At 49.4% G+C, this 27362-nt stretch overlaps 1 protein-coding gene across 5 annotated transcripts in view; it reads left to right on the top strand.

The window, feature by feature from the left end:
• Positions 1 to 326: 326 nt before the first annotated feature.
• LRRC7 (leucine rich repeat containing 7) overlaps positions 327 to 27362 on the top strand; it is a 170139-nt gene continuing 143103 nt past the window's right edge. For all 5 annotated transcript variants that reach the window (XR_012836467.1, XM_075759119.1, XM_075759118.1 and 2 more), the window contains exon 1: positions 327 to 485. Coding sequence is in view for 4 of the 5 variants with exons in the window: in XM_075759119.1 (XP_075615234.1) it covers positions 461 to 485 (25 nt within the window). In the remaining variant the exon portion in view is untranslated. The remainder of the gene's footprint in view (positions 486 to 27362) is intronic.

Below are 27362 nucleotides of genomic sequence, written 5' to 3'. Positions count from 1 at the left end.
GGGACAGGAGCCAGGGCCTTTGGGCGTCTGCCCCGCCCGCGCAGCGCAGGGATGCCCCGGCCCCGCCGGTGATGCTCCGGCCGCGGGGCGCCCCGTCGGGGCGGGATCGGGCGGCACCGCCTGCGCGCATCGCTCAGCACCGCACCGCTCCGCACCGCTCCGCACCGCACCGCTCCGCACCGCGGGGAGGGCGCGGCCGCGGCACGCCCCCTCCCTCCCTCCCTCCCTCCCTCCCGGAGCCGCTCCGCCCCTGCGCCGCCGCGGAGCGCAGCGCGGGCGCGCAGCGAGACCCGCCCCACCGCCGCTGCCGCCGCTGCCGCCGCCTTTGTGTCTGGGCGCCGCCCCGCGCACGGAGGCGGGTCCTGCGCGGCGGGGCCGGCGGGCGGCGAGCCGCGGGCGCGGGCAGCCCTCGGCGGCGCCCCCGCAGGCTCCGCGCCCCCGGACCGCGGCTCGACCGCGCATGGACGCGCGTTCCCGCCTGCACCGTGAGTACCGCCGAGCCGCGGCCGGGGAGGGGACCAGGGACCGGGGACCGAGGGGGGGGGGTGTGTGTGTGTGTCCCGGGGGGTCCCCCGCGCGGGGATGCCGCCGGCTACGCCCCCCCGGTGCGGGATGGTGCCGCGGAGCGGGGCGTCCCCGGGGCCGGGCCGGGCCGCGGGTCCGCGGAGCGCGGGGAGGGAGCGCCCGGGTGCCGCGGAGCCTCCGCCGGGGACAAGGGACCGGCCGGGAGAGCGGCGGGGCAGCGCGGCCCCGGGGCTCCCCTCGGTGCTCAGCCCTCGGGCAACGCACCGCGCTCGGTGCCGCCGCCCCCGGCTCCCCGCAGGGCTCCCGCACCGGAGTGACATCTCTGGTCTATTTTGGCGGTGGTTCCCTTCAACCCGCCTGAAACGAGGCGTCGGGCTTGGCACGGCTCCTGGGGGATTCTGCGCCCTTTCCAGCCTCCGTCCCTTCCTCCCGAGCACCGGCGCCTCGAGCAGACGTGGCGAGCTGCAGCAGCGGCTCCGAGCAGGGAAATCGCTGCCTTTCCAGAACCCGCGGCTTCTCCCGGTCCCATGTGGCTGAGATGCTGTCATCCCTCCGCTAACGCCACCCCATCGCTAAATCTTGGCCGCTCTCGGAAGAAGGCTAGCGCCTGCTGGAAGTGGATCGCCTAGCGTTCGGGGAACCCCAAGGGCAATAGGTATGAGCTCATACCTGTTCCCGGGGAACGCAGAAGCAGCTCCCCGACTCCTGGGCGCGGGGTCTCGGGGCCTGCGTCGCCCCCGGACCCGGCTCCCGGCTCCCCGCCGAGGGGGACGGTGTGCGCCGAGGGGTCCGAGGAAAGGGCCGGGATTGCTCGTTATTTCTGCGAGGCTGGACCGGGGAGGGGCCGAGTCCGCGAAAGCACTGTTGAAAGTTCCTTGGGTTTGGGGAAAATAAAAATGATCTGTATCCTGGATATTTCTGGCATGCCTACCACTCCAATTAAATCCCTGCGTTTTGCTTTTGTACGTCTGTGATTTGCAGCTAAAAATTCCGGCCACGTGCCGTTCTTGGTTTTAACCTCAGGTGTTCTGAGTAATTAGAATCCTTAGGAACCGATGAAATATAAAGCATTTTCCTCATCGCTACGTGACAAGAGAAGTGACTTAATCTGGTGGGTTTTGCCGTTACGTATCTGCTCGCTCAGATACTCGACAGAGGATGTATGCTTGCCATGGCAACCTCCACGTCGCGTATTACGGCCACTTTTTTGGAAGTAGCAAGACTTGTTAAAGGAATAGGAACAGCTGATTTCGGTATCTCCATAATTATAAAGAAATTGTGCATCTTGGAAAGCATGACCTCTTTTTCGAGAATATTAATGTTGCTTCAGTTGATGGGTACGGGGAAGGAAAGGGAAGCAGCCTCCTGAGGAGGTCATGTCGTCTTCTTTTCATGCAACTGCAGTGAGGGAAGGCTTCTTCATTGTTCAAACAGTATTAATTACTGTCATGTACTTCAAAACCGTATTAATTTAATGACCTTACAATCAAATATCTCGATGTGTCGTGTTAGCTTGATGCCCGTGTGAACTTTAACCTTTGCCAGCATTTGATGTATAAAACTTTTTCTTTGATAAAACAGTATTTTTTAATTATTTTTAAAAATTATCTCACGCAGGAGGAGCTTTTCTGTGCGTTTCTGTTATACAAATAGTACGAAAGACTTAGAAAAACGGCTTAACGTTGAACCAATTTTTGCAGTTGCTGAAGTAACAGCAATCAGCGCTAATTGCCCACCGTCCCCTGGGGGAGCAGCAGTTCGGAAGCAAACGCTGCTCGCTGCGGAGAGCCTGGCTGGAGGCGGCCGCCCGGCCGCGGCGTGACCGGTGCTTGCTCCGCTTGTGGGAGTCCGTCGAAAGGAGGAGTGGTGCGCGGTCGTGAGCAAATTCTTCGCTCCTTGGTCCCGCAGGAATTTAGAAATCCTTCTTAATCATTCATGAAAAATTTGTTAAGTCGTAGTTGCTTACAGGACGGGATTTTAAAAGGAAGGTTGTCCATTATCTCTGGAATATTTCAAGACAGCAGCGTGTGCACGCTGTTAAAGCCACAAAACTGGAGATTAATGAGGAATTAATAGCCCCTGAGGTATTTGCATCTGTACAAAGCTTCGGTCGCGTGCGTTGATCTTAAAGCAGAGGCGCCAGTGATGCGAAGTACAGCAGAGCATCGAGCTTCCATCATAGACCCAGAAAATGGGGATTAACCCACATCAGAACGTGGCCAGCAGACGCTCCCGAGGGAGAGCTGGCTGGAGCTGCGTGGTGGCAGCCCCGGAGCCCCCCACAGCCCCCCCAGAGCCCTGCGCCCGCCGAGCCCCCCTCGGGCTCCGCACCGTCCCCTGCGCCTGCACCCAGCCACCGCGGTGCCGCTGGGTCCCCCAGAAACACCGGGAGCTGCTGCCTGGGATGGTGGGTGGGAGTGGGGGATGATGTGCAGCGAGGGTTTCCCAGCGCTTCGGAACGGGTGAATTTTAGCCCTCCAGACCCCCCAACTCAGACAAGCCCTACCCGAACCTGCTGGAGGGTGACGTGGGAGCGGTGGCTCCGTCCCCGGAGCTGCGCAGAAGCCCCGGCCGGGGTCCCGGGCAGCCAGCCCTGGGTGGCCCCGCTCGGGCTGGTGACCTGAGAGTCAGACCTGCCGTAAGCGGGCGTGGGAGGAAATGCTTCCCCTAAGTAAGGGGGGTGAATCCATCAGTCCGGGCGTAGGCACGTCGGAGATCTGCTGGTCCACTAGATCAGTGTCTGAAAGCCCACACCGGTTACCCTGCAAAGTGCGGTGTAGAAAACTGTCCAGAAATAGTCAGTGCTGCTTTAGAATATAAATTAATGATCTCGGTAGTTCTAAGCTGAGCACAGACCAAGCACCTAAATGTTGTATTAAGCCCTATTTAAAGATTTGTAAGAGCCACCATGTGTCTTTGGTTTTTCATCTCAGCTCTCTCTAATTTTAGCGTGGTTTCTGTAGGCTTTAATTTGCCGGCACGGCAGATTGCATCAAATCCTAGGACAAGTCTTTCAGAACTGTTAGCTTTTTGTCAGAACTTTTTTTTTTTTTTTTTTTTTTTTACCCTGGGAATGCAGCAATCTGCGGATGGCAGAAAAGTCCTGGCTGTTTTACTGTGCATCTTCACTGGGCAGATGTACATCTTTTAGTGTCACCTCCTTAGAAGTTATGGAAGAGTCGAAGGAGGAGAGATGGAGTGGTCGGGAGGAAGAACGCGTGGAAGGAGCTGTGAATTAGCCTGGGTGCAAGTTGGTGCGAGAGGTCTGGCAGGCGGGCAGAGGCTGCCACCCGCAGTTTTGTAGCGAAGCGCAAAATTAGGGGAGTAAAGGAGCATAAAATCCGTACAGCTCGAGAGTGCTCTGGTGAGGTGGAGCAAGTAAAACGTTAATGGATCAGGTTATGGTGAATAAAGAAGGAAAGGAAGCCATAAGCTCGGGAAGGCTGCTGCTCTTTATTATAAGGAGGAGAACATTCTTCATCCTTTAATTCACTCATATCCAGAGCGAATGAATATATAGCTTCAGGAGTTTAAGCTTATTGGAGGAAAATGCTTTTTTCCCCCAAATATTTTGCTGGGGAAAAGAAATGAAAATGAGAGCTGGTGCAAAGAAAACGTGAGGAGAGCAAGTTTAACCTTTTATAAGTGTGGGAGAGAGTGGGCAGCGGGCAGAAAAAAACCCGACTGTGTCTCGGTTGGGGGAAGGACGGCAACACCGTTTCTCCAGATCCAGAAGTCAAGAGGTGTGAAACCGTCGGTGGGACTGCTGCGGGTCTGCGCCTGCTGGGCAAGTTCCCGTCAGTGGGACACGCACGCTCGGCTTTATGCCACGTAAATTGTCGGTCATTACTGTTTTTTCAAGGATGTGCTTATGATGTAAAGACATACTTGTGAAATCTTTGACGCTTAGTTTATCACTGAAGTTTGATGCTTGGAAGATATGACACGGACTATAAATAGAGCAATCAATAGAGCAATCTTCCAGGTATAAAGTACGTACTTAAAGAGCATTTTGATAAACAGAAATCCGTGTGAGCTCAGAAGTTCATGTTGTGCGACATCGCGAGCAGCGTAGCGGAGCAGAGCGTGCCCGTCTGCTCAGTGACGGTAGGAGTCGGCGGGCTGTGGGCGCTGACCTCGAGTCGCGGAGCTGGTGCTCCGTTCCCCAAAGACTGCCGCTCTGAAGTGGAGAATCAAGTGGAATTTAAAGCCTTGGTTGACTTGCGTTGTTTTTCAGCTGCTGTTTTTAAAATACTTCTTTGTTGTTGCCTTTTTTTGTACTTTTAAAATGTTTGCTGCAATTGACTTAGGGAAGATTGGGGAAGAAAGATGCTGGCGTGCCAGGAGAAAGATGGCACGCCAGAAACTGCTCTGAGAGGAACCCACTGTCGTCCTGGATTTACACCTCGCTTGTGTTACGTCAGGAGTTACGTGAGAGGCCGTCATCAGCGCTCTTTCCTTCCTGCACCGTGCATGATGTCACCTGGAGACGGTGTTGGGTCTTGGTTGTGGTCGGTGGTGGACAAGCCCTGGGGGGAGCGGAGCGGTGGGGCACGGGGAGCGCTGCCAGGAGATGAGGGGCCTCGGTCGAGGCCTTTGGTGGCCGGGGAGCGGAGCTGTGGCTGGCAGGTCCTGCGGGCAGAGCAAGGGGTGGCAGCAGCAGCCGCTCTGGCAGGGCCAGGAGCTCTGTCTCCAGCTCTTCCCGGGTCAAACCCCACCAATCCCTCCCGCTGTCTGCTTCTCTTGCGTCACTTTCTTCTCAAATATATGTAAAACCCCTCCATTCGAGCACCGTATGTTCTGTTTTCGACACCGCGTTCCCATCTTCTCTTCATGGCCGTTCTCGGTGCTTGGCCATTGAAGAGCCTTTCGGGCAGAGGCTCTTCAGCCCTGGCAGAGGCTCTGTGAGATGTTTTCGGTCCTCATTACTCTTGGCAGAAGGGCAGGAGCACCACCCCGACTAGAGGGACACGTGGGGATGGTGACGGGGCGATGCCTGCAGGCTGGGGAGCTGGCGGTGAGGTGGGTGAGGCTGGGGAGGGGAACGCGTCACCCCGGCGGGAAGGGGCCTCTTGGTACCTGGTGGGCAGCTTCACAGTTAGCATAAAACCTGCTAAAGGCGTTGTTTGAGTGGTGTCAAAATCTCTTTGTACCTCGTGTTTAATTTTGCCTCAGGTACTTGATACACTGATCAAACCGTATGGTGCATGTGTGAGGCGTTTCCACCTCTAGGCATACTGAAGCTTTAGCTGTTGTTACAATAAAAATTCTTAAATTTTAAAGCCTGAGTACTAAATTGGTAGCTTTCAGCAGTTCTCTAATTATGTGAGACATTTTTTGTACTTAACAAATGGTTCTTATTCTTGCCAGCACTTCAGCCCGGTGTTCTAGGACTGTGGGTGTCAGGGAACAGAACATATTTCTGTGTCTGTGAATATGATCCCACACGTTGTCTTAAGTGGGAAAATGTTCACAGCCCTTATATGGCGAGGGATTTTTTCCTAAATCCATCAGTGCTTTCTCCTGCAGTAATCACGCAGTTTTATCTTCCTGGTGCTTTGTAGGCTGGATATTGTTTATGAACCAGAAATATGAAACGGTCTTTCTTTTTGCCTGGCAAAAATATCCTGCAGTGTAACCTGCTCTGTCTTGTACACCATTCAGAACTTGTTTCCAGAAGTGGTTGATACATTGATGAGCTGTTGAAAAGTATAGATGCCAAACCAATAGGTGAGTACCTGACAGCACTAAGGGTGCCAGTATTTATTTCTGCCTGGCGTTGCGCCTCTCTTCTTCATCTTTGCCCTGGGTTTACGTGCTCCTCCTCGTGTTCAGCCGTTTCCACAGCAGAGCTGCAGACTCCTTCAGCCAAGCTGTAGAAGAAACTGAGATTTGTGCGTGTCACGGCACAGTGACGTATTGCGCAGCGATGTGCCATGCTTTTCAGTCGTGTGCCAGGAGGTGTCTTGCCATGCTACGCAGTGAGGTTTGTGCAATACCTGAGTTACCCCGGTACCCTGTGATGTTCTGAATGAATGTCAGCGAGAGCCTGGCTACAAATCCATGAACATGTGAACTAAAGGGTGAAGAGTTCTTTAGGGTGACGGAAGAGCAGAATTGCCCTCAAATGGGTTTTGTTCAGAAATACTCATTTTTGCCCTTTGACGTTTTGGTGCAAGGCCTGTGTGGTCGCCCGAGCTGGAGGGCAGTGCCCCGACGTAAAGGGCACCCAACTAGTGCGCATGGGAGAGAGGGGAGAGTAGTGATGTGAGCATGGATGCTGTTATCCATGGGCGAGCAACGTTATCTCGTGAGCTTTCATGACCGCCCTAGTTTTGAGGGGCTGCATGTGTCGATCCCGTCCTGCACGGGTGCACGGCAAGAAGGGAAGGAGAAGGTGTGGAGCATGGAGGAGTGGGGATCTGTGGAGATCCATGGGGACCTGCAGGGATCCGTGGGGAGAGCAGAGGGTCAGGCAGGTGCCGGGAAGCATCTGGAGGCGCAGCCCGAACAGGGGATCCAGGATCCTCTTGGACTCCCTGGGTCGATGGTCACGTTCTGCATTTCCATGATGGTCCTTGGGTACCTTCTTCCTTTTTTCATCCGTGCTTTGTCCTGGGACAGATGAGAAGGCATTGCTTCAAAGCCTCGTCTCGCAGAATGACCTGTCCCTCTGCGTCCTTGTAGGACAGCACCGGGTGCCTGCGGTGACTCGTGTCGTAGGACTGGAGGGTCTACCAGATCCCATCTCCTGCTCCGTGGGAAGGGTGTGTTTACGACTGGCGCACAGGGCGGTACCTGCCGCCGGTGCCCGAGGGAGCCGCGCTGTGTCACCTGCATGGAAGCACGTCGTCCCCTCTGGGGTCTGAGCCCAGCAGGGATGCTACTGTTGATTCATAGACACATTCTTTGTCTCATGAATTAAGAAAATGTTGTAATCCTGTATGTGAGCAGGAAGATGAACCATTATAGCTCAGAAATTTAGTTGTGGTCGATATTAATAACATTCCAAGGTTTAATAATTTTCTTGAAAGTTCTACAACTGAGCAAAGCTTATTTATTTACACAGGTGACTGTTTTCATTTCTAAGGTAGGGTTTAAGTATCAAAACAGATTGGATCAGAAATGCCATGAAAGTTTGTATGATTTTTTACTATCTTCTTGGAGCAGCATTTAAGTAGAACTGTCTCTTACTTTCTGAAAGGAAGAAGCAATGGGAGTTGTGAGACATACTTTAATGTTTTTTGAACAATATTTTTTACCAAATACTTAACAGAATACCAGTTTATGTGAGAAATGCCAGAACACAGATATATTGTACTTGTAGCCACATCTTGAACTGGTCTGTATAAGAACATGGTCCATGGTTTATACGTGTCACCTAGAACAGAGGATTTGACTTGGAACTCTCTCCAGGACAAAGGCTTCACGGACAGTCCCAGACTTGGACCCCACTGGGGGCTTCTGCCTGATGTGCCGTTGTGGGGAACAGTGGGCTTCATGAAATCTGAGAACAAACCTCAGCTAGTATGCATGTATCTGTAGGAATTTTTCTTGGGGCCATAAAATATGGCTTGCTTTAGTAGTTGTTCCGTGGTTGCAGATGCTGCAGTATTTTTTTAAGGTTTTTTTTTTTTTTCCTAGTAAAGGCACATTTCAGGCTTCCTGCAGAAGTATCTGTGAAGGAGCCCACACTAAGAAATGAACACTGACACGCTTGCCTCTGCTAGCACGTTGGCTTTCAAATCTGTGCACAGAAACTCCTTTAAAGTAAGTATTTCTGTGCATTTTCCAAGGCTAACCAGTGTCTGTGCCTGCATTCTGCCAGGGAAAGGCACTCTTTTTAATGGCATGTCATTAACACTCTGCTGCTGAATGATTATTTCCATTTATAATAGCAACAATATGTTAACTTAGACAAGTTAAAAATTAAGATCCTGGAACTGCCAGTCAGAGCGCAAGGGCTGATGGCGTTCTTTAATCATCCCTGCTATTTTTGTTGGACAGATTTAGCATAAATAGGTGTGATGCAAAGTGTCATACCGTATTTAGTCCTTGTCCAAGACATCTTAGTTTGGGAACGGTGCTCTTTGTATAAAATTAATCAAGAAAGTCAATCTGTATCCATGGGGAGGGGTGGGGAAAAACAAACAAAAACTAGCTGTGGAATTTGCTTCCCTCCCCAGTTTTTCTTTAATTTAACTGACTTTGTGTGAAATACAACAAAGCAAATAGTTTCCAATACAGTTACGTGAGGGCCCTGCTTGTGAGGTGTATGTTTTGTGCGGTGACGTAACGGGCTGCTGAATTTATGGCAGATTCAAAGCGCGTGGAGCTCGGTGGGATTACGTTGGCTGTCGTTGGGTTTGGCTCTGGTCTGTAGCTGTCTCTGGAAACACGGAGGTCTATATCCCTTATTCAGAACAAGGCACTTTAATCCTAAGGTTTCTTTATTCCCTTCTACAGTGGTATTTTGGTTTCTTGTTACTGTTGTTTTTTCCACCTTTCCATACTGCGTATGGTGTCTCAGCAGAAAGACCACTCTTCTGTGGTCATCTCCAGCCCCACCAGCCCCTCCACCTGCCCAGGCACTGCCGTACCCCGGGGACCGAAGTTAGGACGAGGGTAAGGAGACCGCTATTCCGCAGGACTTGCGTCTCCTCTGTGCAGCTCCTGCCATTGGGATATCATCTGTAAATTTGGTTAAAGCTGAGAAAAACTCATTGGTGTTGGCTGTCAGATTAGCCTGCGATGAGATAAATCTTAATTACGTCTGCTAGATTTGATTCCGACTAGTCACACTAAACTCATTATAATAAGTTACGGGGTCACTTAGGGAGAAACTGAGAGGTAGGATTAACGTACTGTGCTATCAGAAATTGTTCTCTGATGCCGGGTTTATTTGGAGCTCTCGTTTTTGCGCTGGAGATGATGCCGAGCTGCTCCTGATCCAGCTCCTCCAGGCCACCCGGGACTGGGTAGGTATCTATCACGTTTCCCCCAACTCATCTCTTTTATAAACTGACCTACTTAGTGACTCTTCACAGAGAAATCTATACCTTTGCCTGTCCTTTTCATCCTATTTCGAGCATTTTCCATATCTAGTGTGCCTTTCCCTTTTATGTCAATGAGAGGACCATTTTTATGTAGCTTTAGAATAGCTCTGGGAAACCTTAAAGCAAAAGAAAGTGTGTCCTTTCTGAAATACTTGGCATTTTTCTAGTCCATAGTCTGAATGCACTGACTTTGGTAGCATGGGGTGAACAGCATGAAAAAAACATAACCGGTATTAACAGCAATAGAAGAATAACAGAATATGACGAGTTTGTTGTTCTTAATAAATGCTTACGTAAAATACAATACCCTTTAAGTGGTTCATAGTTGACAAGAAAGAAAAAAGACTGATTGTCATCTTTCTCATGAACTGATAAGTCTGGATCCTAAATCATCTACAGAAGCTCTTACCTCTTAGCTTCCGCCCATCCTCTTCCCCCTCTGCTTTACAGCAGAGAACTTGGCTGCTTCTGTCTTGGGGTCGAGAAAAGGCACTTCAGCAATGAGTACAAAACTTGTTATCGGCCCTTGTCTCTAACGCACAATTTGTGTGGGTGCAAGTATAAATGTATCTGTGTCCATATATAAAAATATAGATTTATGTTAATACATGCATAAAAATGTGAATTCACACTGACCATAGAGATTGCGCCGTTCTCACGATAGCGGAGGACCTGGAAACTTTCAGCAAGTAAAATGCAAAGCTTTAAGGAGTTTTATGACTTTTCAAAACCTTCAGTGCATCAGGTGGTGCCAGGGCTGCATTTTCACCTCCGGTGGCTTCTCGGTTTCTGCTGAAGGATGAGTACTGGCATAGTTTGTGCTAGAACAGATTAAACTGGAAGCGGGGTGAGCAGATCACGTTTCAGGTGACGTGCGCGTTTAGGCAGTGTCACGATACTTGCGTGTGTTTGGCACGGGGCGATGGGTGAAGGCAGGGACTCCGTGAAGCAGCGTGAAAGCAAACGGCACAGTAAAGAAATCTTGGAGCTGAATCGCTTTGTCCTCAAAGTCCAGAGAGCGTTAGTGCTCCTGCAGCAAAGGAGAGCGGGCTGCCTGCGCGTGGGCCTTCTCGGGGCTGGGCACAGCGGGTAGTGCCTGGGCCCTCTGTGACGGGGGGAGGCTGCACCGAAATCCCGCGGGTCCTGGTGACCCTCTTGACTCACGTTTTACCGCACCTCAGTTGCCAGTTCAGGATTCTGTAATAAGCAGCTTGATGTTTCCCGAACGCCGCTCGTGCCCAGGCCTGCTGCGGAGCCCCGTGCTGCTCCTGCCGTTGCCGGAGCGCAGCAGCCGGCGCCGGCCCCGGGCAGCTCTTGGCCGGGGTCCCATCCCACGGGCCAGCGCAGCGGGAACCTGCACCAGCCCGCAGCTCGGGCTCAGGCTTTGAGCAGCAGCGTGTTCTGTGAGCGCTGCTTTTCCTCCTCAGCTGCCGTGCCGGCCTATTGACCTTGAAACGGCGCTCAGTGCCGCTGAGCGCTTCCTCTGGAGACACGAGCGGGATGACTGTCCTGGGACAGCCCTCGGCTTGCCTTTGTGGGGCTGGGCATTCGGGGCAGTGTCTGCAGAGCTGCGGTGGCTGGAGCGGCCCCAGTGCCATCTCAGCTGGGCTGGTCCCGCAGCTGCGGTCTCCGAGGCTGGCCGGGACGCTCCGTTGTGCGGACGTACCGACCTCGGGTGAGCGTCGTGAAGGCTGAAGGGCAAAGCTGTTCCCTGTGGAAGAGCTGCCAGGGTGGACACTGCCTCTCTGGAAAGCTGCTTAGGGCTGGGTTGGTTTTTTTTTCTTTTTCAAGTTTACCCAAAATTTCTGAAGCATCTACATAAAAAAGTAGATCTTTTCGGGCACACAAGGACTTTTCCAGACCTGCTCCGTGCTTCTTCAGTCTCATAAGCGAGCTTGCACATCCGCCAACCCTTAGGTCCTCAACTGAGTTTTTCCAGTTTATAATTGCTTCCCTGATAGATATTTTCTTCGCGACTGTTAAGACTAGCGGGGGAAAACCACAGTTCCCCACGTAGGATGGTAGCCTTTGATGGCCTTCTGTTTCGGAATGTTCTCACCCCTTTGGAAGAAGAGCGTGCTGTGGTTTGCCGTGGGGCGGCCGTTCTTCTAGCAGGAGTTTTTTCCCACCCTTCTGGGAATCCAGGTGGGTTTACCCAACACGTCAGCCTTCGGAGGAGCGCGGCCCGTCCTGCAGCGGGAATGCCCTCGGCTTTCAGGAGCCGTGTCGCCCTGAGCGGCTGGGATGCTTGGCACGGAGCTGCTCGGCGTCCCGGGGTGAGAACAAACGTTTTTGGGCAGGAGGGCGAAGACTGGCACGGCACCTGCAAGAGGAGGGTCTGCAGAGACCACCTGGTTCCTGAGGCTTTAAACAGTGTTCAGTAAATAAAACTGTTCTTTGAGCAAGGGTGAGAAAACAAAGATAAGAGTAGCTGTCCGTAAAGAGTCGTCCGCTGTGTGCGCTGAAAGAGCTGTGCTGTGGAAAAATCCGTGTGAGACCGTGTGGTTAAAGGTGACGTCATGAGAACACACAGCAAAACTGCCTTAATGCCGGAGCAGCGCTAATTCTGGGCTGCTGTAAAGCCTGACTTACATTCTGGTCCTGTAACACAGGCTTTTCACCTACGGAAATGTAGAATGTTGGTGTTGGATTTTCATATATAGCATCTGTTGCTATCTTCTAAAAACAGACACTGCAGTTCTGTAATGCATTTTATACTTCATGTACTTCATTTAGTCACGTGGCCCTTAGCTGTAATCTACCAGTTGAGCATTAATGGGCAAACCAGATTTACCGTAAGATATTTTAATATTTTTTTCTATTTTTGTTGATTTCATTTCAACCAACTCTGCTCCAACGAAACAGAGAAAAATTAATCCCCCTCCTTTTTTTTTTTTTCTTCCTGTGACTTTGAAGACACGTCTGCATTCTTTACTGGCCATTGACTACATATTTATAGCTGATGGCAGAGATGAGCCGAGACCTCGCGGTGAGACGTGTGCGCAGGCGTTGTGTGCCGCACCGCAGGTCTGTGGAGCATGTTGCACAAGGGACGTAACACGCTCGTGCCAAGCGATAGCGCAAACTCATTTACCATCCCAGGTACGAGACTGTGGTGCAGAGAGCTTTGTGCGGTGAACTGCCTGCAAAAGAGGGGGTTTGGGGAGGTAGGGCAGGTTTCTGTTGGCTGCTGCCGTGGGGGTGTTGGAGTAACACACCGCGTTTCGCCGGAGAGGAACAGAGAGGGCGCTCGGAAATTGGACGGTGGAAAAAGCTATTAATATTAAGGCACTTTCTCTTGTTTTCGGCTGTGAACTGTAATTTACTATGATTATTTGTTTCCTAATAAATTGTGTGTAGCTCACCTCAACATCAAAACCCGTTAAGCTTTTTGCTCTGATGTCTGTTACGCAGGCTAATTTAATTCATCTTGGGAAAGGAGTTTATGACCAGATGCATGAGTTTTGACTCCGAGATATCATGCAGCTTGTTCTTCCTATCCGGATATACCCAGAAGGTCAAATTCTGCTCCTTTCTATCCTCATAATTTAATTGAACTCAAGAGAGCTCCTTAGGTGTAAATGAAAGCACGTGCATTAGGTACCAGCGCGGTATGGGAGGTACGGAATTTCAGGTGAAGGTGGTAGCGCATGAATGAGTTGGCTGCTACTCCATCAAGATCCGCCGATGTTTGTCTTACAAAAGCTTCCAGCATTTCAGCTGGAGCGGCTACTATTTAGCCAATGGAATTAAAATGGGGATTTTAAATTTAAATAGAATTAAAATACAGAGTAGTGACTACTGACACCATTTAACTGGGGATATAACATGAATGTTTATTATTAATTAGTGAGTGAAAAAAGCTTATTAGCAAACTACATCATGACATTGTTCTGGAGATGAGTATGTCTTTTGTTATTAAAATTACTTTGAAAGCAAAGATAGTCCACAGCTAAATATCATTTAAGGTTGTTTTCCCACATTTTGTCTTTCTGGTTTTCTGCTCTTTTTGCTTATCTTTCCAAATGGTGATGGGACAAATTCTGCTTTGACTTACTGTCATTGCAAGTTGGTGCTAAGTGTGTGTGTGTGCATGGGAGAACGGAGGTTTGTCCTGTGCCTGCCTGGGCATCGGCCGTGTCGGTGTTCAGCTCACCAGCCGTGGCTGCTGCCGTGCCCAGCTTACCGTGTGGACCCCTCGGTCCTTGCGTCACCTCTGCTTTGCCAGCCGAACCAGAGGGTTTTTACATTGTCTTTTCTCCTTCTAGAAGATATTCTTGTAGGTTTTGTGTGGCTATGCCATCTTGCCCACTTAGAATCATAGAACCATGGAATCATTTAGGTTGGAAAAGACCTTTAAGATCGTCAAGTCTAACCATAAGTCTAGCACTGCCAAGCCCACCACTGAACCATGTCCCCAAGCACCACATCTACACGTCTGTTAAATCCCTCCAGGGATGGTGACTCCACCACTTCCCTGGGCAGCCTGTTCCAGTGCTTGACAACCCTTTGGGTGAAGACATTTTTCCTAATATCCAAGCTAAACCTCCCCGGTGCAACTTGAGGCCATTTCCTCTTGTCCTATTGCTAGTTACTTGGGAGAAGAGTCCAACACCCACCTCACCACAACCTCCTTTCAGGTGGCTGTAGAGAGTGATCAGGTCTCCCCTCAGCCTCCTCTTCTCCAGACTAAACAACCCCAGTTCCCTCAGCCGCTCCTCATCAGACCTGTGCTCCAGACCCTTCACCAGCTTCGTTGCCCTTCTCTGGACACGCTCCAGCACCTCAATGTCCTTCTTGGCGTGAGGGGCCCAAACCTGAACACAGCAGTGCCCCGTAGAGGGGGACGATCACCGCCCTGGTCCTGCTGCCCACGCCATTTCTGATCCAAGCCAGGATGCTGTTGGCCTTCTTGGCCACCTTGGGCGCACTGCCGGCTCACGTTCATTACTTTCCTCTTTATTTTATACATACTCTGCTATGTGATGACTTTACATCACGAGTGTGCTGGGAGGAGAGAGCAAATGGGACGCACGGGGCTGCACCAGTTTAAAACCCCGTTTTAAACTGGGAATTGCTGGTTTGGAAATTTGTCATTGCTGTGGGTACTGCTGGGAGGGGGGTGGGAGCCCCACGGGGGTCCGGCAGACCCCGGGCGAGTACGTCGGTGTGAGATGAGGGAGTCGACTCACATACCGAGGTCAAACCCACCCGTTTTCGCTGGTGTTACACCAGCTCTGGCCCGGCAGCATTCGAGGAGTCGTTTTGGTTGGTTTAACACCCACCCTACAAAAATATCCTGTGTCAGTATCTGTGTCGCGTTCTTCTCAGGGAAGAAAATAGAGCTGAAGGGTGCTGTGCTGCATCCTCACAGCTTCTCCTACACACACGAACGGCAGCCAAGCAGGGACAGAATGAGACGTGCACCTCGGTGGTTACACGGTGAAATAATTTATAAACACCGATCCTTAAAGAAAAGCACGCCGAGGAAGAAATCCAGGTCTTTTGCAATATCAATAGTTGATTTCCTGGAGCAAAATTTTTAATTTGCTGATATTTTAGTATCCTGTATATTTGTGATGTGTTTGTCAACAAGATGAGCAGAAGTCCTGTAACAAAGTATTTTTAATGAACTGCAATGGATATAAAGCAACTTCAGCCGTGGTTTATACTACACAACATTAATGGAATTACGTGAGAGGTTCAGTTAAGTTGCTGAAATTACTTCCACAGACTCAGTATTGTATGGGCATATTACCGAATATATTTATTTTTATATTTTGTACTGAGCGTTGCTGGATTCATTGCATTTAGGAACTGCCGTGTCTCTCATTTACCCTTCCCTTTCATCGCTGTAAATCCAGTCATTCCTTTGGAGTCACCACTTAATTGCAGCTGGGTGACTCAGGACGGAGGGGGAGTCTGGGACGCCAGGGTGAGCAGAAAGCGATGTGCAGGGTGAGCTGCACAGAGCGAGGAGCCCGCGATGTGCCATGGAAAGCTGGACCGAATTCTCTGCTTTTGCATGTATTAAGCCCTGGAGGATTTGAGTCCTACGAGCAGACCTCGTGGTGAAAGTCCCAGGATCAGGTGGAGGTTCGGCTCTCGGAAGCACCAGAAGAGGACCTGCAGGTCCAGCTGTTTTACAGCCCATCCTTTATTAGCTTGAGCAAACTTGGTGCCTCACGTATGGTTATAAGAGTGGAACACAAATCTCTGGGCCGTCCAGGCTGTTCTGCAGGAGCACGAACGACCCAGCAATACAGGGCAGACAGCCGTCCTCTGTGGCTTCGCCCGAGCTGGTGGCTGGAGCAGCGCCCGTAGCATCCAGGCGATGGAATACGCACAGTGCCCCAAACCTCTGCAGAGGAGTGACGTAAGGCATTGCGATGTGCTGTGCGAAGAGCGTGCAGGTGACTTTCCAATCACCCATTCCTCTGTCAAGATTTTATTCGCTGTCTACAGTGTGGTAGTACCAGATAAATAATTGCTATTGCTGGTTTTCTGGGCTTTTTGGTTTGTTTTTGCGAGTGCGTACGTCTTGATTCTTGCAGGTTGTAAAAGGACTCCCAAATACCTTAATTCTTTTTCTAAAACCGTTGAGGAAAACCTCGGAAACTGTGAGTCACTTCAAGCTTTCAGAATCGCGAACGCAAACTGGATCCTGATCCAAAGGTTCCCTGAGATCATTAAAACTTGCATTAACTTGCATGAGATGTGAATCAGGCTGCCCAAAGTTATGTATTTAACACAGCTTTATCAGAGGTTTCGTTCTGCACAGAGCTACATACAGTTTTTTTAACAAAGCTGATATTTGTACTTGAAATAGTGCATAGTGTAATGAAAGTATAAAAGTACTGGTCAAGATCGTTCTGCACAGAAGCTGTTCCGCACAGTGTCATGCCCTGATAATATTTCGGTTTTGGCCACAAAGTTTTGTTTGGAAGCCCCCGTTAGAACAGCTCAGTGCGATTAAATCAGGTGTCTATCCCAGGAGAATCCAGTATGGTTTGCAGGTTGTGTGTGGTGAAAGAAAGGCTGTTTTCTTAGCCAGAGATCAGCCAGATTATATTGATCTTCAGCAAAAATGAAAGTAAAAGGAGGAAAAAAAACCCCAAACCCAACCAAAACCCGGGGGCCTTTAAAAAGCAACAGGAGTCATTTTATGCCCCAAATACAGCGTCGTGTTATTTGCAAGCACTGCCGGGGACTGATCAAAATAGAGTCACAGCCCAGTTAGATGTAGACAGTAAAACGTCCCCAAGCGTCGTCCCGTAGCGCGGTGGCCCTCCCGTAGCTCGCTTTCGAGTGTGGCTTCGAGGAGAGGTTTCCGTGACCGCGGCTGCTCTTTAGCACGCAGGCTGGCGAGGTTTTCTTGGCAGAGCTGGATTTTCATAGAAGAAAAAACACTGGCTGAGATCTTTAGGTACAACAAAATAAAGATGTTTTCAGCCATCATCTTAAACTCTAACGGGCTTTGTGGCAACGTTCAACGTTTTTGTCAGAAGTGGCGTTGATACGGTTGATCCGTGACGCGGGTTTGGGTTTGCTGGGATGTGTCTGCAGCAGGTCGGCATCAGTAATCGCTGACGGGCACCGCTGCGTCAGGCAAAGCTGCGAGAGGGTGCGTGATAATTGCTCGTTTTTTTAACCTGGCACCTGAAATACTCGCTTTTAGTGAGTATCTTCCATGGGGTGTCTGAAGAGGAATTTGCTTTCTTTCAGTATTTTCAATTTATATATATATTTATTATATTTTGGGTTTTACTGTGAGAGTGAAAAGCATGTAAACTGTATCTCTTGCTAAAAGATTAGCAGCAGAAGCACCTGCAATGTATTGCTAAGGACCTTAGCTTTAATAAACCAGTTCCAGTGGTCTTGCTTTAGCTATGCCTAGTCTCACAGCCGGTGCCGCAGTTCCTGTCCCTGAAACTCCAGAGCCGTTCTAACAGGTGGGGGTTTTGTGATTCTTGAAAGGAAAAATCTAAAATAAAAATTAAAAAAAAAATAAAATTAAAAGCAATTAACATTTCCCACCCAAACAAAGATAACACTAGTTATTGTTAGCACTGTATACCCTAATTAGGTTCTTAGAGTATGACCCACAGTGGGTGACAGAATTAGGCAGAATAGTTTTGTAATACCCCCGAACAACAACAGTGCCTTACCTACCTAAAGAGGTAAATCTGCCTTTATGAAGAAATGCCTTAAAACACATGTAAAAGTTCAAAAAAATCTTAATTTTAGACAGGTAAATGTTCATATAAGTTAGTAATAATCTCATCATTTTACTGTATGGCATCCTTAGAAGCTGAAAATTAAAAGCACCATAGAAATACTTGGAGTAGACGCTGTCCATAGGAATCGGGAATCGGCTGTGCCATCTGTCCTCGCTTTGAGTAGCCTCCGTGCCTGGAAAATCGGCGTCTACTCACTTGCACGCGTTGACACGCTGTGTCCTAGCCGTCGTCGCTCTTCCCTTTGAGTGGCCAACGTTGGTCCCTCTGTGCGAGACGACAGATGCTTGTGGCTTGGTGCCTGTCTGCGTGAGGGGACCTGTCTCCTCCTCCTCATTTCCCTTTTGATGCTAATGACGAGCCAGATTGTTCACCGAGTGCTGGAGCCAGTCCCCTCTGGGGCGCAGTAACGGCTCGGGTCCCAGCGAGGCTCACGCTGCTCTACTTTGCAGCTTCGTTTCACCTGGGACGGTGCCCGATCAGCCCCCGTCGGGTTCCTGGCGCTCTGCAGGCTTACGGATGAGATAACAAGTAACTTACGGAAACGACTAACTAAGGGCGGCATCTCTAGGCCAAGAAAGCAGGCGTTGCGATGTGATCATTCATCTTCACCGTTTGCAAGCCTTTGACGGATTATTTTAGTGGTTTCGGAAGACTTTCCTGGCTGGGAACAGCCGGCAGCCCGTGAAGCCCAGGAATGCCGTAGCCTGTCGGAGATCTGCAGGCAGTCTGCGAGCTGCCAGTGCTATGGATCAGTATCATTATTTCAATTTTTGCATTAGCGGGGGGTTTGTGGGGTTTTTTTCTTCCTGCTTCTTCTGTTCACTTGATGCAGCGCTCTATAAAGCAAATGGTGGGAGAGCCCGTGGCAGAGAACCAATGTTGGTGGTTTTCCTCCGTGTTGCGTGTTCCCTGTCTCCCGTGAAGCCACGTATCTGACAATCGAGTTGCTTCCTTTGAACTTAATGTAAAGTAGCAGGTTTTTGGTTTCACTGCAGTTTATAACCCTTTCACAGAGGTTCTCAACTTTGTGACTGCAGCTTGTGACTGCGTATTTTACACAATATGGTTGCTATTCTGCATAAGCCCAAATTTGTGTTAGGCTACATTTTTATTAACAAATACTTTATTGCCTATGTGTATATATTATTTATTTATAGAGAATCTTGTCTATATACTGTGCCTTCTAGATAATAACCCTTGAAAAGCTTAAAGAGGAATTTTCATTTAAAACAAATTTGTCTTTTTCCATTTGGACAAATACAGATTTTAAAATTAACATCATCAGCGATGCCATCACTAATGCCTGTCAAGTTCTTCAAAGAGGCCTCTTAACATGTCCTCTGACAGCCAGCTGGTTCATTCTGTGGTGAGAATAAAAATTCATCCGTCTTCAGGAGCACTGAGATCTCAAAAAATAACGTTAGTTTAGACAGTAACGACGTTTAAGGAACCGGGGGACCTCACCTTGGTATTTCACTGTGGGTTACAGCAGCAGTAAACATCACAGCCTTTTTTCACCTGTACGGGCGGTGAAGGTTTCCGTGCAATGTGCGCAGAGGGATCTGGGCTGGTAGCTGCTTGCTCGGTTGGTTGATGCTTGCGATGCAGGACCGCGCGCCGCGTTGGCAGTGTCTGTTCTCCTCTTCAGAGAAAAAGACAGACAAGACAAAGCCGTCATGTTGTGGCTGCTCTGGTGGAATACAGCCGCGGAGTGACGGTTGTCATCTTGCCTGCACGGGTGCACGGTCGTAGCCATTGTCCCGACCTTCTATCTCTTCCTTCTCCAACAGGGAAGCGCTGAGCAGTGCTGTGAGCCCAGCAGTCGTGGGAAACCCTTGAAGTTTCGCCAATAAATTTTAATAGATGATAGTTAAATCTTTCCAGTATTTTTAAATGTTGTATTCATTTCTTGATTAGCAATTCAGACCTTCGTTCCACTGTTCTTCATCCTGATACGTGCTCGTTTACATAACTCTCCTTAGGCTGGCACTCCTGTCTGCCGTGGCTGAGTTGGTGGTGGAGAAGCATTAAGACACGCTTTTCAGAAGCACGCCTTAAGCTCTTGTATAACTCAGAGCTTATTCCAAAACTGGGAGTGCAAGGACTAAATATTTTAGAAATCTGAGCCCATGTGCCTTCAGCAGTTGGGTTTTGGTGGGGTTTTTTGGTGGGTTGGTTTGGGGTTTTTTGTGTATACATTGGCAGGCACTTTCCTATACGATTATTTGGGATTCTTTCCACCAGCTGGAGCCTTTCCTCTCTGCTCAGAATGACCTTCATTTATTGTAAGTTGAGCGTATGGTTCTTTGTGCTTGATAGTTGAATGAGGGGTTTATTAGTCATTCTATGTGGGTGATGCTGTAAGGGTAAGATTAAACCTACGGCCAGTCATTTTACATATTCTGAGACCTTTCACCCTAAAATGACGGTCATACCTTCTGCTGCAACTCAGCAGCCGAGAGTGGGGAGGAGTGATCCCAAATTAACGGTGTAATATTGAAGCACACTTGAAATGCCAACTTGTGGGCTAATGCCGTTTACTGTTGGAATAAAGACACCTGTAGCGTTCTTCATAACGGACTTCCTATGGACTTCCTTAAACATTTGTTCATGTAGGCATTTAAACAACTGTAGAAGTAATCCTCAGCCGTTGTAATTGTCCCTGAAAGGCTTTGTTGATTTTGATAATTTACAACATCACTTCCAGTTTTACAGTTTCTAAAACAAAACAAAAAAGGGAAATACATCCCAGTTTTGGTGGAAGGAAACTTTCTTGCAGGAAAAATGAAATCACCATAAAAAAGCATGTTATTTAGTCTTACGAGTTAAATGGTTTTATTTTAACTCGTTACATTTGTTAATCATAGGAGTGTGAATTAATTAAACTTCCTGTTCACATATGTGGGATTGATTTATTTTAGCTGATGAATCTCTAAGAAAAAGGTTGGAGATGTGTCAGCATCTCCTCTGGCTCTGCGAAAGGAAAATACATGTAGTTAAAAAGAACTGTAGAAGGGAAGACATCAATAACTGTGTCCTTCATCCTTCTGGACAAAAAGCACACTGAAAGGGAAACTCTTCTTTGGGGGGAAAACTGTGATAATCAGCCTGGGGGTGAAACTGAAGCTTCTTTGCATATTCTTATTCGTTTCCCTCTCAAGCTAAGTGGGTATGTCTTATCCTCCGTATATTCACAATTAATGAAAAACCTATAGCCCTGTTCAGCACATCTGAGCATTTTTCACTGCTTTTAATTGACTTACCTAGCGTCTAGGGTGACTCGATGGACTTGGATGGCTTTGCTTGAGTCCCTGCCCTTTGAACATTTCTTTTTCTGCTAACATTTCACATTTGAGGTTTAATCTCTTGCAGCTTTATTAGGAAGAAATTAGCTTCTGTAAGAACTGAGCTGTGGAAAATGGGTATTTGGATCTTATCCTAATTCAGAAGAACATTGCAGTTGCGGCTGGCGCTTTGGAGCGCGGGTCTCGTTAATCTACCCTGCAGAGTCTGGTTCAGGAGAGCAGCCTCTTCCTGCAGAAGATGTATCAGCTGCAGCGAGTGCCGACAGAGCAGGCTGATGGTTCCACTCGTAATTTTATATTCTATTTTTATTCCAAATGTTATAATACCCCAAACAAATATTGCTTCCTGCTCTCCCAGAATCCTGCTGCAACGCAGCGGTCCAGGCGGCACCTGGGACTCCTCCCTTTGACTTTCTCTGATGCCTTTGACCAGGTTGGCCCGTTCCCTCACGTCGTTTGTGCTTTACCGAGCGGCTCCACGGAGTCCGCGGTTCTTCCTCGCTGCTCCCCGCCCCGGACTGCTTTCCTCTGCCAGCTCCGGTTGGGAACTGGTATTTTTTGCCCAGCGAAAGGGCCCCATTGGGCCCCTTTGTAACGTGCCTTGTTCCCCGCCTTGTCCAGCCGAGGAGTCGCCTGCTCTCTCCGCGGGTTTCAGCACGGCTGGTGTTAATTCACTTCCACAGACAGGATTTCGTGTCGTCTTAAGTCACTGGGGAAGAGGTAAAGTAACAAGAGCCCCAAACTGGGACCTGGGTGAAAAACGCGCTCCTTCTGTGGTGGCTCCCCATTTACAATTCAGCTGCTTTTCTACATTTTTCTTTTGAGAGTTTCAAGTCTCTTTAGTGTAATATACCGATTTATACCGTCCTGGTGGCTCAGTCAGAAGTTGTACGGTAGTAAATCCAGTGCCGGTGAATTCTGCTGCCTTACCGCTGGCACTGTTACCCCGAACCCGTAATCCCGTCAGAAGACATTTGTTGGGCTAGTTTGACACTGCGGTTTTTAATACATACGCGTACCGCATTGATTTTATTAAGCTGCCGTAATTCTTTGTAAATAATGCCGTGTATTGCTTATTCCTTTACATTGTGCGGGATCAGCGACAGGCTGACAGGGCTGGAACTATTCAGATTATCCCGTTTTCTCTACTAGTCATCCAGTAGAGCGGCTGCCCGGTCCATTCTAGTTCTCCGTGCCAAGGACGTCCAATATGTCACAAACGGGGTTATTGTAATTATACCTGTGACCAACTTACCGGCACTCTTAGAACACAAGTCAAGGGCTCCAGATGTAGACAGACGCAATCGCTAAGACACGGCTTTTAGAAAAGAAAGCCCAACATGGAGTAGAAACGTGCCTGCGATGGCTGTCTGGGATGTTCTCGCTGAAACGACCCCCCGGTTCCTGTAAATTCTCGTTAAGCCAATGCTGGAGCGGCCTGCAGAGGCAGCAACGTGTTCACTGCCCCGAGAAGCCACCGGTTTACTTTACTCCTAGATTTCCTCCTAAAGTATTGGCAGTGAGCAGCAGGACAGCCGTTTGGCCCGACCACTTTTGAATCCTGTTTGGAAAACAAGCTAATTCCCGTGGCGTGCGGAAGACGGCATTTACCCGGTGCGTGATCACAGCCCGAGCGGCTTTTGTCGGACGGGCTGGAACCCTCCCCGGACTCCGGCCGTCTGCTCCCCTGCTCGCGGCCGTCGCTCACGGCCGAACTTGGGATTTCACTGCGGAAGGCTGCTTTTTGACACAGCACAGATCACTTGCGGGATATACGTGCTAGTAGGAAAAGGGGACGGTATCTCATGGCAACATGTAAGAAAAATGTGACATTATTTACAAATTTAGACAGGCAGTGCCATTCTGTTTGCTTATTTACAAGAAAAGTAGTTCATCACAACTCAGCAGTAAAGGAAGGGGTAATAGCTGTTGGGCTACCATTTGATTCTTTATATTTTTGTTTGGTAATTTATTTGTCAGGGAACTATTACCGTAAAATATAATTTTTCTGAATGTGAACTACTGGGTAATAAAATGGCTTTTTTGGCTGATTGTGTATGCTGCCCTCGTACTGTAGGGAAATTCAGCCTTTCTCAGCTGCTCATGGCTCGCTCTTCTATCTACTGAGCCATCGCCAGATTTGCAAAGTAAGGAAACCTATTTTAAGAAAGGAAGAGAAGTCCCCTCTGCTGTTCAGAGACAATGAAAGCGTCTTCCAGCTAATGCTAGACTGCGCTGAGGTGTTCTCGATTCCCCAGGGCCGGATTTCCCACCTTTCTTCAGGTGTTGGGTGAGACTCAGAAGGAGAATGATGTAAAGCTGACGCTCTGGGTTGGTCCACTGGAATAATTTAATTTTGGACTCCCATCTTATGCCCACCGCTGTTGTTCAGACAAGCCTTTCCGGCTGTTGGAGACGACCCCGGCAAAGAACTGTGTTATTTGGGACTGAAATGGGAGTTCGGCAAAGCTTCCTCCTCCTCCTCCTCCTCCTGGTATCTGCCAGCCCCACAACGGGCTCAGAAGATGCCGACGCGTGGAGATCCCTCTCTTTTCAGTGGTGGAGAATGCTTGCTGGTTGCCTTACAGTTCCGTGCCAGCAGACTCTTCCGTTCGGCATCCGGACGTTGCCGGTCTGAGCGCCGGGAGAGCAGCGCTGAGAAGGTCCGGGGTGAGTCGGGGCTGCGCGGGCTGGCGGCATCGCCTCCCCGCTGCAGCCTGGGGACGGGGAGGTTGCCGTGCTGTGCTCAGCGCCGGCCGTGGGCGTCACCTCGGTGCAGGCGGTGTAAACGGGATGTCTCCAAACGAGGGACGTTGCTCAGCAGATTTCGTGTGGCAGAATGAACCGCTAAGCTGACAGAAGTAGGGGTAGGGGCTAGTGCGGGGAACGTGGAGGTGGAGGAATCACCCTGAATTCCAGAGCTGTCATCTGCCGATCCTCACGGATGATGAGATTAGGAGATGATTATTATTAGAGATTAGAAGTTTATTAAACGGTGTGTTTGGGGCTTCTTCTCGTGGCACGTTCCTGCAGCGCTGCGAGAGCCTTGCAGTGCTGAGGGGAGCAGGAGCACGTTCGAAGCCACAGCAAAGTTTGCTAGTTAAAGGCTGTGCTAGGAGCGTAACCCCAGAGAAGCTCCGGGGACAGGGAAGTGTGTTCTTTTTACCTTTGCATTTTGTAACGGGGCAGCTGAGAACGAGGGAGGGGAGAAAGAAACTCCATCTCAGACTGCGCACGAGAGAAAACCAGTCTCTTACTGCCATCGCGTTTGGAAATGAAAGCTCACTGCTGGCGCTGCTGTAAGATAAAAGAGAGAAGAGATTCCTAGAGGGAGAAAAGTAAGAGAGAAAAGAAAGATTTATTTATTTGTTTGTTTGTTCTCTTGCCCAAAGGGCAGCTAACCTCAGAATGCCCCTACAAGTTACACAGCCCAGGGCTTCCAGATCCCCAGAGGAAGATTCATTGGAATAATTAAGGATAAATATTTTGATTAAATACAACATATATGGGAATTTTGTCTGGCTTATTTTAATGTTTTTGTCTTTTGTTTCAAGTTCTGCTATTCAGCTATGTTTATTTAAACATTAACGAAGCCGACAATGTAAACTGGAGGGGAATTCTGATGTACCAAATAAATCTAGGGTACTCGGATGCTGGTTTTGTGCTAGGCACTGAGGGGTGAGGGCGGACCGGTAAGTGGTTAGTTAGATCACTCGGGGATGCCCTCTGATAGAGAGCAACTCTACAGTTGCAGAGCAGAGTTGCAAAAGCAAAAAAAAAAAAGTTGCCATATCCATGTGACATCTTACATCTAAAAGACCAAATTCCTAACTTCCTACTGCTTCTAGAATTCAGATTTGTTTGCTGTCTTTTATGCTGTTGCATTAATGATTTTCAGATCTTCAGGACGTCTGCCGTCCTTTGGATTCTGTTAATGAAGTCACTTGCCTTATTCAGTGGACAGCGATTTAAAAGCGACGTTGCTGTGAAAACAGCAAACGCCAAGGCAATTACACCAAACCACGTGGCAGAAAGGAAACAAAAAGGTTGCTCAAGGCCAGAGTTGTGTCTCAGTGAGGTAACTTACGTGTGTGTTGAATACCATCATTTTACTAGTGGTCTGTGTCCAGCTCCTCCTGGCTCAGCTCGTGCTCACGGAGGATGTGCTCGGCACCGCTTCGCGATCTGCCGGGAGGAGACAGGCGGGTTGTCTTCTTGCGTTTTGATTTCTTCCCAGAAGCGCAGGTTCCTCCTCAGGACCAGGATGGACTCCCCTGGTTTTGTTTCTGGACGGCAGTCGGTGTCTTTTTCTGCCGGACGGAGGGTAAGCCACAAACCTCGGGGTCCCGCAGCAGCAGTACCTGTGCAGTGCCAGGTACACACGTGAACTCGCAGTAAGCCAAGCCGTCGTTGAGGATGTGGCGCAGGAACGCCCTCACGCTGCAGAGAGGCACCGTCGGGCGGCACACGGCAGGGGATGATTTGGAGCCCCCTTGGGTCGCTCCGCGACGGCACCCATGGCAGCAGCCTGGCGCTGCTGGCAGCCCCGCCGGCGTGCGTCAGCCACGGAGGCGCGCGGGACAGAGCTGCGTGCCGCGACGGTGCAGGCAACGCGCTGGCGGGTCAAGGGCTGGAGGTGGGAAGCTGAGACGAGCTCTTTCGAAGAAGTCCTGGTCTGTCAGACCGACCGGGGACAGCCAGCCCCGGGCTGGTCACCCTTTCCCCGTCTCTCTTTCATGCCCCGTCCTCCTCTCTCAGTACCAGAATCATCCTTTACAGCTCCACTGTGTTTAATTATTGCTAGCAGCCATGAATGTTAAATAACGTTAGAAACCATGTGCGTCTGGGAGAGTAGAGTAATTCTTTTTTTGGATCTGACCCAAAAATTCTGGTTGGTGCCTTGCGATATACAGCAGGAGAATGTCAGTAAGTCGGAGCAATATTGTTTGTGACAGATACACATGCACATCCACAGCCTTAGCGTGTTTGAAGTTATGGAGAGCTCTTAAACAGTCCTGAACTGCTGCCTCTTAGCTGTCCTGTAATGGAAACAAAATGAGTCATTAATACTTAACGTTGAGCCCGATCTTTTTTTTTGACTGACTGTTGGAGTTTTAAAAAAAAATAAATAATGAATTGTGTTGTTTTTATCGCCAGTTGGAGAATATTGGCCAATGCATTAGTAGCAAAGAAAAAATATTTGCAGTTTTTCAGTTTTGTGATCTGTTGCTGGGATGGAAGGAGAAAGGAGAACCCGAAGATGAGCACATACAGAATGAGCTTGCCGTTATTCCGTGTCGGAGGGGTGACTGAATGGAGCTGATGAGCAGGACCAGCGGTGCAGACATGCATAGCCTTAGGCAGTGACTAATGTTGGTGTTTTGCATCAGTGAGTAAAAACGGACTGTGCAGGGTTGATATAATACTCAGTAATTTGCTTTAGGAATGGGGGGTATGCCCCGGTGTGCTGAAAATCTCTCTGTGTACGTGTTGGGGGTGACTGAACTGGGCGGTTGAGTCGACCACACCGTACACCTCACTCCTGTACACGCGAATTACATGTTGAATTGGCCGACCTTTAAAATATCCTTGTCTGCTCTAACAATTACAAGGTAGTTAGGTTATCTTTCCATAATTTTCCCGATCTTTCTGTATGCAAATAAGAAGGTGCTCAGTAGCTCGGAAGCGCACAGGAAAATCCTGGGTAGTTTTCAGGAATCCTTTGAGTAATACGTTGCCACGCTGCGGGGTGTCTGCTGCCGTGGTTGTAGCTGGTACACCACGAAACAGTTTGCAGAGCCTGCGCGGTGGTGGTGGTGGTGATGGAGTGGGGAACCTCACCGCAGGCACCGAGTCCCCAGCTGCTCTGAACCCGAGTACGTCCGTCCCAGCCCGAGGCCTGGCTTACGCCCGGTCTCAGCAGGACAGGTCAGTGCCTCGCGTGCAGCCCACCCGTCTGTCCCTGCGTCCCGTAAAACAGGGATCCCGTTTTGAGGTGGGAGCTGTCACCGCGGGCTAAAAACCACCGGCTGACCCTAAAGGTTTTACAGCTAAAAGGTTCATTCTGTTCTTGAAAAAGGGCTCGTGTAATTCCCATTCCTGCCACTCGGAGTTACGTATGGAGGATGCCCCGGAAAGAAATTCTAGAACCGAATATAAAGTTATCGATTAATTCTTAAGGAACAAATATTGGACATAATCAGTTAGAAAAATAATTTTTGTTCTTTCCAATGTTT

Source organism: Balearica regulorum, chromosome 8, assembly GCF_011004875.1.
Source record: "Balearica regulorum gibbericeps isolate bBalReg1 chromosome 8, bBalReg1.pri, whole genome shotgun sequence".
NCBI lineage: Eukaryota > Metazoa > Chordata > Aves > Gruiformes > Gruidae > Balearica > Balearica regulorum.
The sequence above is the reverse complement of the archived record's forward strand: the minus strand, read 5'-3'. Positions and strand labels throughout refer to the sequence as shown.